This window comes from Hippocampus comes, unplaced genomic scaffold, assembly GCF_001891065.2.
Source record: "Hippocampus comes isolate QL1 unplaced genomic scaffold, H_comes_QL1_v1.1 scaffold186, whole genome shotgun sequence".
NCBI lineage: Eukaryota > Metazoa > Chordata > Actinopteri > Syngnathiformes > Syngnathidae > Hippocampus > Hippocampus comes.
In genome coordinates this window covers 844,837-858,332 of record NW_017806236.1, presented here as the reverse complement: position 1 = coordinate 858,332, position 13,496 = coordinate 844,837, and the positions used below count along the sequence as shown (strand labels likewise).

Sequence of the window (13,496 nt, the reverse complement as noted above, 5' to 3'; positions counted from 1 at the left end):
ATACCTTGATGATGCCCTGGCAGGTGGCGAGAGGCAGCCCTACGAGGCTGGTGTCATTGATGGACATAATCTGATCACCAACACTGAGTTTGCCAGAGCGTGCTGCTGGGCCACTGTTCAGCATTCCGGCGAGGATGACAGTGGGCAGAATGGAGCCCCAGCCCGATTCGACAATCACCACCCCGAGGTTCTCCCCTTTCTGCTTCTCTACACACAACTACAACACATAAGATGTATTCAAATTTTCCCATCTGCTCATCATAGATTCACAAGAATCGTCATTTAGCACAAACCTCTTTACAGTTGTCCGAGTTGGAGAAATGGATGAGGTCGTCGTGGTACATTTCCTGGGAGTTGATGATGTCGCTGTATTGTTTCTGACTTAAGTCTGTCGGATTGATGCCGTTGGCTCGCAGGAATTCTCGATAGGCCACGCTGAAGGCCTGACCAATGGACTGTGCAATGAGCTGGGCCTGTGGGAGGTGGGATACGACTCAGCAAAAATGACATCACTGTTGACAACAACAAGAGATATTCAAATAGAGTGGCGCCGCGACATACAAGTTTAATTCATTCCGTAAACACTTGCATTCCAAATGATCTTTCCCTAATGAAGTGAATGCAAATGCCATTAATGTGTTCTAGCCTCTGAAAGAAATCCAACAAAAATGTTTGTAATGTGTTTCTACAACAAGAAAAATATCACTCTGTAATGTTGTACTTATTAAAATACAAACAGTAATGGACTCATGTAATACAATGTAAAGAAATTAAACAGTTGTTGCCGTTTTTTTTACTTCACTTTCATTTTAGCCAATCCCTTGCTTATTCACATTTTTTATGTCAATTATTTGTGAATTTTCGCTATTCAGTCCTATCCTGTCCTTATCCCCTGCGTATAGCGGTGGTCCACTGCACTGTACATGGACATGGTTTCAGCTCCTCTGGAAGGCAATAATATTAGTCAAAGAATATTTACTTGGGAGTATTGTGATAGTATATGTCAGCCTGTGTTCCACCATCATTTGTGTTCAATGGTATATTGCTTTAGCGGTTACAACACCTCAAAAAAGATGCTATTCATCTACCGTATTGGCCCGAATATAAGACGGCCCTGATTATAAGACGGACCACTCTTTTTCAAGACTCAAGTTTGAAAAAAGACTTTTTGAACACCAAATTAATTTTTCTACAGAAAATAATTACAGTACATCTGAAACAAATGATTATAACAATATATTTGAGAGAAAAAGCATGTTATTTTGCCTCATTCAAATCTAAGGTGCAATCACATTCGTAAATGAATGGCTTCTGGTTTTTGAAATGAAAATTACATCATAACTTCTCCTCAGCTGCCGGTTAACCTGGCCGATCTTCGACCCACTTTTCTCCAGATTGTCACTACGTTTCTCCATTTTCTGTTATCTCTTCTATTATTTTCTTCTCTTTTCCTTCATACCGCAATTTTTTTATTTTTCTTCTTCGTGCTACCACTATTTTTATTTTTATTCTTCGTGGCAGGGGTTCACTTTGGCCTGGGGAGTCAAGTTCAGCATTCGCTTCATTGATATCTGGCGAGATCTAGCGTCGTGAATGGGTATAATGTCTAGACCCCGAATATAAGAAACCCACTTTATCAGTCTTATTTCAATGCAAAAAACACCGTCTTGTATTCGGGCCAATATGGTACTTTAAGTGCTAGCATTAAGCTAGAAGTCTTTAAAACAAAGTTATATGATTGTGTTAAATACACTACGTGTAATTCTGTTTTATGTTTAATTTGTCAGTAAACCTCAACTGTGAGTAGCAAGAAACAGCTTGAAACTTGTTCTTTTTTTGAAGAATTTATTACTATCTGTCCAACTGTTGCTTGTTGTGAGGTGAGTTGAGTTCACTGCCACCATACAGTGTTCGTATCCCAAATCAGCCGAACAATGGCTTGTGTGTCGGAGTTGGCTCACTCATATCTCAAGGCATCACTACAATGTAATCATTTGGGGAGTGTATCCGTGGGGACCTGTGTCCAAGTTTATCCCAAAGGTTTTTGATGGGATCAAAATCAGCTAGCGCCGAAGTTCTTCTGCAACATACTTTTCAAAGCAAGATTTTCTCGACCTGTCTTTGTGCCCTTCTCTGCTACCATACTTATGAATGAATACAACCCAATGTCTGATGAATCATTTCATTTACAGTAACTATACGAATGACTACTTACATCCTCGGACTCAAAGACATAGCAGATCATGCTGTACTGACTAGTCCCTTCGCCGCTCGACTCCACAGATTCGGCGAAATCCTCCGTTGACGCCTGAGACAAGCGTCTGCGCGCCATCAGAACCACAATGCTGCCAATGTCAGCGATATAGGAGATGGTACGCAAGGCGCTGTCCATCATTGTGTCCTGGAAGGAGCAAAAGAATGAATTTTCGGCATGACAAGTCAAACAAAGATTGAAGCCGATGCGGCACACACTCTTCCTCACCTGTGTGTCAGCGTTGAGCACTTTGACCGTTTTAGTGGAAATAAATAGGTCGACTTCAGTCATCATTTGGGAGTCTTCATCTTGGCTCTTTTACATGAAAAAGTCAGCTAATTAAAATAAGTACAGCGTCATCATGTGGTAGAAATAGAAACCTCTTTAAGTGGTAACTTGACAAGTGGTCTCAAAACAAATCCAAGTTCAAACAGGGATGCATCACCAAAGAGGTCGGCTACCTTAATACGACTGACGGCTTCATGGGCCTGCGACATGCGGACAGTCTTGGATGGATTCTTGTCAGACAGTACTTGAGTGCAGCCAAGGTAGTTAGCAGCAAAGATGATCCCATCGATAAGATCTTCTGGCTCACAGGGACCTGGGACTTTGTGAAATAGCCACAAAGAAAAAAAAAAGCTTCCAGTGTAAGACTTACAAATGTGCCAGGACTTGTATTCATATACACAGTTTACGATTATTCAGAAAAACTTACCGTCTTCAAAACTGGGGAATGAAGCAGCTTCTTGTGTTTTCTTTGGAAAGAAAATGATGATTTTAGTCAGTTATCTAATATTATTCATAAATTAAGTGTAGAGATTATCTGTGCATACTGCCAGTCTCAATAGTGAGAGTTTAAATTTCAAAAAATGAATGATGTTATCTCAGGCTAAAAATCCAATCCAATATAAAGAAATACAAAAAGAATAAATAAACCAGTTATCATATCCAAAGATACTCAGGTTGTGAATAACCAATCGAATGGACAACAACATTGAAAAGCAGTAAAAAAAATTATTCAGTGAATTCTTCAAAGGTATCCACCCATCTATCATCAGAGCTACTTATCTTCACAAGGGTCGCAGGCCAGGGCCGGAATTGAACCCCCGACCTCTGCACTGTGATGCGAGCGTGCTTAACAGTCGCCTGCGACCCTCATGAGGATAAAGCGGCTCGGATAATGGATGGATGGATCCCATTAATTATATCAGTTAACTGATATACTATTGTGTGCACTTAACTATTGTGATATTTCACACTGTTGTGAAAAGGTCTCAGAATGATCACAGAACTGCACTATATATGGAGAAAAGCACACTGTGTGCATACATGTGCGATTATTATTTACATGTACACACAAGATTTATCTATGCATTAAAATGATTGGACAGATTGCTATGTTTTATATATTCTGGTATTTACACAAGGGTTTGTACACTTTCTGTATCCATTGTATGGTTCTAAAAACACCCAAGTGACGAATTTTGAGAGGTATTTTTTTTTTAAGTATTTGATGTTTTAACCTTGGGGGATGAACTCTCATCATCTGGGAGGAGATCTGGACTTTGAGGCCTCCTCGGCTGTTCGGGAACTTGCTCCTGCATCACGGTGGGGCTTGGCTTCTCTTCCTGCCATTGGAAAAAACATGCAAATATTTGAATCTTGTTGTTTATGTCTCCTACTCATGTGGCTGTTGTAAGAGGTCTTTTTTCCCCAAACTCATACTGTGTCCCTCCTATATGGGAACAAAGTTTGGGAATGTTGTTTTTTTCCGTTCCCGGTCCTTTATGTTTTCCTTTTCATTGAAGACAATTGAGGTATCCTTTGGCGCCACTGACAGGTTGTAACTGCTAAGTGAATTTCATTGAATAAATTCCATTCCATTCATTTGAATCCCATTCGATTCTATTTTATTGCATTTCATCCCATTCCAAATGACTCTTACTAACCTGCTGGACTTTCTGTGGCTGGCTCTGACTCTTCCCAGGGGGCATTTGCTCTTGCTCAGGCACGTGACAGAGAGCCGGGGACGGCTTGACGACCCTCGGCTCACTCTCCTGGGTGTTACTTGAGGCGCTGGGTCTGGGAACAGAAGCAGCCTCTCTTCGAGGTTGGGCCTTCTGGCTGTCTATAGGTGCTTGGCCGTGTGAATGACGAGGGAATGGGTGTTGCTTGCTGGATTTCGCTTTGGTCCGCACAGGAGCCTTTCTGTTTTCCTTGGATGATGTCTTCACTCGCTCATTTTTGTTGGTCGTGCAAGCTTTAACCCCACAGGTAATCTGTTCAATATCCTGTCCAGCTGCCCTCCTCCCTCGTCCTTTCCCTTGTCTTTCCTTAGAACTCATTTGAGATGACTCGCAATTTCTGTTTGCTCCTGGTATGGTATAGTTTCTTGTAATTGTGCTGTTGTCTTCTCTGTCTCTCTCATCACGGCCCTTTCTAATCCTTTCATTATCCTGGTAAGGGACACCCTGTCTTTGATCACTGGCTTCTATGTCTTCTAAATCTTCGATAAATCTGGCCCCATCCAACACTTGCTCTATTTCATCCCCGTCACAAAAGAAGAGCCTATTCTCCAGGCCCTTTCCAACTTCTTCCCCTTCCCCTGCTTCCCTTGCAACGGGGGTGCAGCGAGACCTCAAGGGACGGCTTGCCTTGCGGGGCTTAGCGTCCGGTTGTGATCCATTACGTCTTTCTGTGCTTTGGCAAGACGTGGCTGTGAACTGGTCAGCGGTACCGCTGCTCTCATTTGCGTTTTTACGACCTATGTTCTTCACGTAGCCTCCATCCTCTGGGCAGTATTGCTTGAGGTACCTCATGTCCATGCCGCCCTCCTTCTTTAAATGCAGCACCTCGTCATAATCCTGCTCCACGTCAGAGCCCACGTTGTCATATTCGGAGCATGTGTCCTCCATGTCTTCGCCTCTTGGTTCGCGACTCATATGGGAGTGCATGGCAGGAGTCAGCTGGTCGTTGATATCATCCTTCAATGTCGAGGATGATTGTACGGACAGCCACCCCCTCACCAAATTCTTCTGATTTTGCTTGGTTCTGCTTAGCTCCCCCAGGAAAGTGTGTCTTGCCTATTTCCATGAGCCATTACTGGCTCATTAATTCAGATGCTCTCAACCCTGTGAACATAAAAAAAAAAAAACAACAAAGCTCTCTGAGATTCTTGCATTAGGTACCGTGAAAAGCACTCTTTGTGAATGACATTTGATTCATAAATTTCCATCCTGCAATCTCCTTCTGCCATGGCTGCAAGCTGTACAGGAAATTACAAGTGTTTTTTTTTCCCCATACATGCAACATTAGGTACACTCTGTGCAAAAGATAATGTCATCCAATGTAAAAACTGCATCAAGTTTCAGTCATTTAATTCGAACTTTTCAAGATAATTAATTGTAGATAATATCAATCTCTCTCTCTCTCTCTCTCTCTCTCTCTCTCTCTCTCGCTCTCTCTCTCTGTATATAGATAGATAGATAGATCGATAGATAGATAGATAGATAGATAGATAGATTTTTTTTCACAATAAATTGATGAATAACTCATTTTGAAATCAGATGTCAAGGACAACAGTTGTTCAAGTTACTGTAAAAAGTGGCTTGGTAACAAAAAGTAAATGCTGAAAAGCTCTAGATTTTAATGCATTATATTTGAAAATCTGAAATTTTGGGAGATGTTAGCAAGAATCAGAAGTTGGTGCACAAGATTTGCTTTCACAGGCTATATGAAAGTTTGACCCTTGTGATTTAGAATTTCAGTGAACCTAACATCAATGCCTTTTGTTTTTGCTTAAGGAATGAATGGTGAAATCAAAATTTGACAAGCACATAGAGAACATTGAAATTCCACACAGGCAGGAAGGCCATATTGCCAAGATTTGAACTTCATACCTCAGAATTGTGAGGCAGACATACTATCCATTGGTGCACCGTTCTGCCAAAATAAAAGACAGTTTAATTATGTAGTTTCACTGTAAAAAAAAAACTTCAAATCGACTAATTTTCCTTAACTATTAGAAGGCTAAATAATAAATGTAAAGTGTAATTAGATATTAAGGCTATAAATGGCTTTATCACATGATTTGACAGCTACTTGTGTGCAAAACTAAAGCAATGGCAACAGGCACAGTGTACGACACACCACAATAACACGGGTCTTCAGATTGCAGACGAGATGATTAGGATAAGGACACTGATTACTCCTAATTAACCCCCCTCCCGACATATTTTATTCTGATCAAATGTGATGAAATCATGATTATCGAATCCGATCACTCGAGAGGGATCCTCCCATTTCAATTGATCTCTCCATGGTGCTGAAAAGCAAATTAAAAAGCCAAAACGCGCATTACAAAAAGCGTGTGAGCATTTCATCCCGCCCTTGAGCTATTTCTAAACCGCTTTTATGGCGAACTTTTGCCGCAACTGCAGGGGATGCTTGTTGTGGTCGCTCCGCCATGGAGTGAACGCCGCATTATACGACATTTGAATATTGTAGAGACGTGTTTGTGCATGTGGATGAGGCCCGACACGCACTTATTAGCGTTCACCAATCGAACTAATTCTTCTCAGGAAAAACTGCACATCGACCTTGATTTCAAGACTGCACCATGTTGACACACTGATGTGCTACCAGATGAGCACGTCCAGCTTTGTCTCTTATCAAATCAGCGGAGGCCGACACCCAAATATAATTGTAAACATCCAAGAGCGCACTTACTGTCATCGGTAGGGTCGGTTGTCCTCCCTTTTTGAAGCAAGCAAGTGTGTGTTGTTCCGATCAAATTACCATCCAGGGTGGTGAGTTTTTTTTTTTTTTTTTTAATAAAACCCGCACACGCACAGCAACCCAGGAACCTGTATATAGAAGATACGGTCTGTGTCACGTGATCACAGCAAGTCACCCAACATTGACATTATGCAGAACACACACGTGATATAATTTAACGTTACATAATTTAATATTTCAATAATTGCACATAATAAAACACAGATACAAAGTGGTTAATTCTATGACCGTAAATGATGTAGTCTAATTGGTATAGTTGTCTGCAGTTTCAGAAAAATCAACAAACTACAATCAACAGTCGCTACAATAGTACAACAGTCAAACAGTACTTATGACTATGGAGCCGTTTCCTGCAGTTTAAAAAAACAGGCAAAGTAAAAAAGAAACAAATAAATAAATAGATAGATAAATGAATAAATTGTGGTAAGGGGCACTATGCATTATTTTACCTCGTTTCGTCATGTTCAATTGCACATGTAAAATAATTTAATAACGAGATACTAAATCATAATTACGACACACTATTTCATAATAATGATACTCTGTCCAACGATAACAACGCTTGGGCTATGTGTAGAATTGGTCTCCCTGAGGATCTAAAAGTGAACTTCCATGACAGCCTTTGACTACTGATGTCACAGTAAACTAAACAACATTTTTATTTTATTTTACATTATGCTTTCAAAATCATTTTTGACCAGGAGCACTTTAAGACTCAATGGTGAAAACCGTTACAAATAATAATAATAATAAGAAGAAGAAGAAGAAGAAGAAGAAGAAGAAGAAGAAGAAGAAAAACAGAAGAATAACAACAATGATGATTATATTTATTATTATACTTATGATACTTATTTTTTTTTTTTTAGTAGTAGTATTAAACAGCAGTAAACCAATGTGAATTGTGTCCCGTTTCCCCGAAAAAGGAAATTACAAAATTGTACTTTTCCTTAAAATTATTATTGCTTGCGAAAACGAGCTTCCATAAATAAAAGTCGAAATATTTCAAGTAATACACGGGAGGGCGGCAAACATATCGATGCGTTTGGGCTCGATTCCTATGGTCTAAAATTTTTCCTTCTTCTGCTTGTTTAGTCTAGTCTGACAGGCGGGTTTGTTATGCAGCACTTTTGCTAAAATCGGAGGACAGTACCTGTTCGGGCTCTTCCACTAAGTCTTTTTTGTAATTGTGTTTATTTGTTGACATTGCGTTAACTTCTGTTGCAGGCGCACATTGACTGCGCGTCTTTAACCCTGTCAGATCACCTTTTGGGGCTAAATTAGCATCGACGATGTCTTGAAATGTGCGAGTTAGCAGCGAGTACGTCACGTGAAGTTGTCGGAAAAATGCTTGAAACCTTATTTTTCATTTTTGTTTAATTTTCGACCATGACAGGTAAAGGAGATAACCACAAAGCCAGGCGGGGTTTGTCGTTATCCAAGAACAAGAAGAGAAGCAGCGCTCACGCTGTCAACACGACACCGATCACATCGTTCTTTAGCAACCCGCAGCCTTGCAAACTGTCCTGCCCACTTTGTGGTCAGACGGTTCCCAGATTTGAGATCAATGAACACATCGATTTGCAGTGCAAGAACTTTGAGAGAACAGACAGCAACGCCTCATCAGCAAGTAATGTCGTGTCACCGAGCAGGACTTGCTCCAGGTCCCCACAGCTCGATCCGGAGCTGAAAGAAGAAACTAAGACAAGTCCTTATTTCAAGACGAGAACATCTCCGAATGTCTCTCAGGAGATAAGCAGCAAGACTGTAGTCAGAAAGCTTGAACTTGGAAGTCTCTCTGCCAAGTTATCTAGAACATGCGAAAAGACAAATGAGAGAACACACTCAGATGTTAAACACGCATTTTCTGATCCGAATAAAGACACCTTGGATGATGTTAGCATCTCACAGACAGAAATTCTTGCCAGCCAGGCTTCAGGAACCAACGGAGATTCAAAAAGAACCATTGAGTTAACGACCAATGCTGGGATGTGTACAACAACAGCAGGAAGTTCGGGAAAAGACTTGGAGACTGGGCTAAAAGTGTCCCTCTCCTCTTCCTCCAACCCCATTAAAAGAAAGAAGGAGACACCTGTCAAAGGTAAGGTGTCTAATTTAAGAAAGAAGCCAAAACACGAAGTAACCAGCTCGACGGAAGTATCGTTTGGTCAAGAAACAGGAGATGGTGTTGAACTTGAACCCAAAATGCCCTCTCCTGCGGATGATGACCCCCTTTCAATCTTAGACAATACCAGCAGCAATTTACATACAGTGTGTGTGCCTGAGAAAAGCACCAGTGACCAAACAGGCAACACCTCACCCCCTCAAAGACTGCCCTACTACCTACGCAATTTCCAGACTGTCCTGCAGGCCGTGCTAGAGAACGAGGACGACAGAGCCCTGTTCAACCAGGATGACATGACGCTCGTGCAAGCCTTTGAGAAGCTCTCAGGTATGCTGAAGTATAAAAAATCCTCTGCAACGCTTTGTTTCTAACAAATATTTGTCCCTGTCTTTTGAAGTCATGGCACAGAAGTTATATGTGAGACTGTTTCAGCGGAAACTAAAGTGGATTCAAGTGGAGAAACTGGACTATGAAGAAATAAGTAGTGATTTGGGTCCTGTTGCTCAGGAGTTGGTGCAAAGGGGTCTTCTGCAGACAGGTAATTGCTATTACTGCTCAAGATATGATTACAATTTGCTGTGGTACCACAAACACATTTGGGAAGAATGAGAAGAGATATGGTGAGCCAGGCCAATGATTGTGCTGATATCACTGACCTCTGAATTCACAAATGTTCTCCTGGAAGACAAGAGACATACCTCAACATGTTGTAGAAAGTCTACCAGGGGAGTGGAAGCAGTCAAAATATTTCTATTTATTTATATCTTTGCTTCCTGTCGGGGTATTAAAATTGCTCTTTGTTTTGTTTTGTTTAAGAGAATGACCTCTGCAACATAGAAGAAGCCTTTGATCTCTTGCCAGCCCCTGACCTCAAAGCGCTGGCGAAGACTTTTCATCTGGGCAATTCTGGAACTCAAAAACAACAGCTAGTAGACGGGCTCCTGCGGCTGAGCAAGCAGAAGTCTCTCTTCTCCCCGAGCCATGCTCAAAACATCGGAGCTGTCATCTTGAAAAGGTGAGATAACAATAATAATAATAACAACACATTTTAGTTGAACTGAAATCATGATGTCATCACTTTCGTTCTACTCCTACAGGGCAAAACAGCTCGCAGGTTCCTGTGTGCGTCTGCACAGCGCTCCTCGGGCTGTTTTTTCTCGCATCCTTCTGCTCTTCTCCCTGACAGACACGATGGATGAGGAGGAGATGGCAGCAGCTGGGCAAAGCCAGCTTTATACCATCCTGCTAGTCAATTCAGGGCGACTGGCCTTCCCAGATTACACAGTGCAGCGCATGGCGAAGGTGTACCGGGAGAGAGACGACCTCATCAAGTGAGCCAATTGTGTGGTCCGAGGTAGTTTGAGTGTGACCGTTCAGTTCTCATTGCTGTGGGAATCCTCTCAGGTATGAAGCATCTATCCGAGCCTTGCAGGAGGTGACCTTGGCTATGCAAGCTGGTCATTGGGAAGAGGCTCTGGACCTGTATAGATCAGCCAAGAATGAATGGCAGGACCTGAAGATGAGTTGTGACCTCAGGTTGGACCGGCATTGTTTAAGATCTGATAGGAAAAAGTAATCTTGAACTCTTCAGTGAGGTTATTTTGGTGGCTAATTTGATAAACTTGTTTGAATGCCATGCGCTCACTAGCCACAACATCTACACCAGAGGTGATGTCAACCTTTTTAAAAAGCTACTACCTGAATACTGATAAATGCGAAAGGGCTACCATGTTGTTGACTTTTAATCTACAGAGTCCAGTGAGATCGAATACACTTTCAGAAAGTTATTCATTGAACCATATGGTGGTTATTATCTTTCAGCCCGAGTTTGCAGTGGTGCAGAAATTCGGCATTTACTATTTTGCCCTTCTCATAGCTAAATTAGTTACCAAAATATTAGAAACACTTCTCAGTGTAAGTCCTGTACAACGGTATAAAATACTAGAAAAACAAATTTTGATCCAGCTTATATTTAATTTCATCATGTTGTGCAAGTGTACTTAGCGTCCATTGTCATTGTGGCAAACTTGCCATGTTGCGTTTTTGCTAGTCACCAAAAGGAGCTCCCAGTGTTCCTACGCAGCTTCACAACGGGATGGGCCTACACGCGGATATTATCAAGAGGCGTGGAGATCTTACAGAGGCTACGTCGTTATGAGGTTGTCTCATTTGATCAAGTATTTTTTAACTTATCTATCATGTGCTGTGGATAGCAAAGTCTTTTTTTTTTTTAATCCTAGGAGGCTGTCGACGAGTTGCGGTGCTTACTTCTGCAGGATGTTTACTGTCCTGACAATCGAGGGCGCTGGTGGGACAGACTGGCCCTGAACCTTCAACAGCACCTCAAAAAAACAGAAGAAGTCAGTGCATGTAGTTGAGGCTTCATTTTTTTTAAAACCTTGTTAATTGTCACGCTGCTGTTTGAGTTGTCACCTCAAATGCCCCGCAGGCTATCTGTGCTATCAGAGATGGTTTGTCTGACCCTTTCGTGCGAACGGGACATAAGCTGTCCCTCTACCAGAGAGCTTCTCGGATGAGAGAGTCTGCCAGCTTCAAGAAGTACCGTCTGCAGCTCAGAGATCTGCCCACTGTCGATGTCCAGGATGTCAGACATGTGGGTATTATTTCACTATGTAGCTGAAAGTACATTTTAAAACCTGTCATAAACATGTTTGAAACTTTGGATCGTTGTCTGCAGGTGACCATCCGAGGACAACTGTTCCCCCATGAAGGGGGCACGGGGAAATCGCGGTTTCTAGTACCATCAAATACGGACGATTGTACTGATGGCACTGTAATATGCTCTGTGGAAGACCTGTCTTTAGCACATTACCGCCAGCAAGGCTTTGACCAAGGTAAGCATCAGCACGACATAGACTTTAGGATTTAGAACAATCAGAATCTGAGAATCAGAATAGTTTTATTGTCATTTTACCACAGATTGTAATGCTGGAACAGACATGACCAAGCACAGAAACATAGAAAAACAATGACCAACAGCGGGATGCAGAACAGGAGTCCGCGGGGTCACATTTTACAGTGGCCCATTTTCGCAGATGAAAAATAAATATCGTGGACAGGGAGGGGAAAAAAAACGTAATGAGATCCTGTAAGGGGAGCACAAGATGGATTGTGGGGGGAAATAATCTCCGCAAACAGGTGTACATTAATGCCCGACACAAGACGAGCACATATGGAGGTTGGTGGTGGGGGGGGGGGGGTGTCACATTATTATCCAACCTGTTGAGCGCAGACTTTGCAGCCTACAGGGGTGGCACCACGTCCAATTCTGCGGGTGCACCATAATAGGAAGGAAGGGTGAGGGGCTGGTGGGAGAAACATTTGCTTAAACAACACAACAAAAAAAAAAGTGAAAAAAGTTTGTTATAATTTCACAGGAATCCATGGAGAGGGCTCAACATTTTCAACACTTTTTGCCCTTCTGATGTGGGACATCATTTTTATGGACGGCATACCAGATGTTTTCCGAAATCTTTACCAGGTATAATATGCACAAACAAGCAATAATGTTTCGAGGCTATTTGGACATTTTTTCTGTTTCTGTCACAGGCATGCCCATTGGACTTTCACACTGATTGTTTCTATGAGAACCGAAAAGAAGCAGTGGATTACCGTGTACAATTAATTAGTGAGGCTTCTGTAGAAACCTTGCGCGTTATGTTGGAGGATGTATGGACTTCCCAAAAGGGTAAAGTGTGTTCATGTGCCAACTGGGAGCTATTTTCCTCGCTGAGTCAAGCCCAGGTACTTTGCTTTAAAATGTCCTAAAGTCACGCATTGCGAATGATGTCTACTTTTGCACTCACAAAAGGATATTGTGTGTCACGTCATGATAATTGAATCCGTGGTGTTTATTTGGCAGTCTCTCGTGTCATGCTTGGGTGGAGCCTTCTTAGCAGGAGTTACAGCACGGATGGCAAAAGACTTCAGGCACTGTCGTGGAGGTTTGCCTGACCTTGTCGTATGGAATACATGTGATAACACTTACAAGGTGGGGTCTTCCACACTTTGCATGTATAAATGCTGTGGTGTGTATAATAGTTGTAAAAACTGGGATTCCTGATTGCTTCAAGTCAGTGACGTTTGCTGTTTTAGCTGGTGGAGGTGAAGGGTCCGAATGATCGTCTGTCCCAGAAGCAACAGATCTGGCTGGATGAGCTGCAAAAACTGGGTGCTGATGTGGAGGTGTGTCATGTGGTGGCCACCGGAGCAAGAGGATCCTGTGTGGAATAAAAAAGAGAAAACTGCAGACCAAAGTGATTCAAGAAACAATCACAAACTGAAATAAAATGCCTCAATGCC

General features: G+C 42.0%; 2 protein-coding genes across 2 annotated transcripts in view; one reads left to right on the top strand and one right to left on the bottom strand.

Moving 5' to 3' along the window:
* Positions 1-8,255, bottom strand: part of apba2a (amyloid beta (A4) precursor protein-binding, family A, member 2a) — an 11,282-nt gene extending 3,027 nt beyond the window's left edge. The window contains exons 1-9 of the mRNA XM_019856947.1: positions 8,202-8,255; positions 4,204-5,337; positions 3,778-3,882; positions 2,970-3,009; positions 2,716-2,861; positions 2,483-2,569; positions 2,216-2,401; positions 294-473; positions 5-217 (exon numbers count right to left, since the gene is read on the bottom strand). Coding sequence (XP_019712506.1) covers positions 5-217; positions 294-473; positions 2,216-2,401; positions 2,483-2,569; positions 2,716-2,861; positions 2,970-3,009; positions 3,778-3,882; positions 4,204-5,337; positions 8,202-8,255 — 2,145 coding nt within the window. The remainder of the gene's footprint in view (positions 1-4; positions 218-293; positions 474-2,215; positions 2,402-2,482; positions 2,570-2,715; positions 2,862-2,969; positions 3,010-3,777; positions 3,883-4,203; positions 5,338-8,201) is intronic.
* Positions 8,134-13,496, top strand: fan1 (FANCD2 and FANCI associated nuclease 1). The gene is made up of 13 exons (XM_019857090.1): positions 8,134-9,500; positions 9,571-9,711; positions 9,990-10,188; positions 10,271-10,504; positions 10,578-10,709; positions 11,224-11,332; positions 11,414-11,533; positions 11,623-11,787; positions 11,872-12,028; positions 12,572-12,675; positions 12,744-12,938; positions 13,057-13,185; positions 13,290-13,496. Exons 1-13 carry the CDS (start codon positions 8,438-8,440, stop codon positions 13,425-13,427), a joined length of 2,886 nt encoding a protein of 961 aa, XP_019712649.1. The 5' UTR covers positions 8,134-8,437; the 3' UTR covers positions 13,428-13,496.

What these genes read in the sequence shown, in the direction of transcription:
- fan1 (XM_019857090.1), top strand. Translation starts at nt 8,438, where the DNA reads ATGACAGGTAAAGGAGATAACCACAAAGCCAGGCGGGGTTTGTCGTTA. An exon ending in AAGGGGTCTTCTGCAGACAG is followed by an intron (nt 9,712 to 9,989) that starts GTAATTGCTATT and finishes GTTTTGTTTAAG; the next exon opens with AGAATGACCTCTGCAACATA. An exon ending in AGAGGCTACGTCGTTATGAG is followed by an intron (nt 11,333 to 11,413) that starts GTTGTCTCATTT and finishes TTTTAATCCTAG; the next exon opens with GAGGCTGTCGACGAGTTGCG.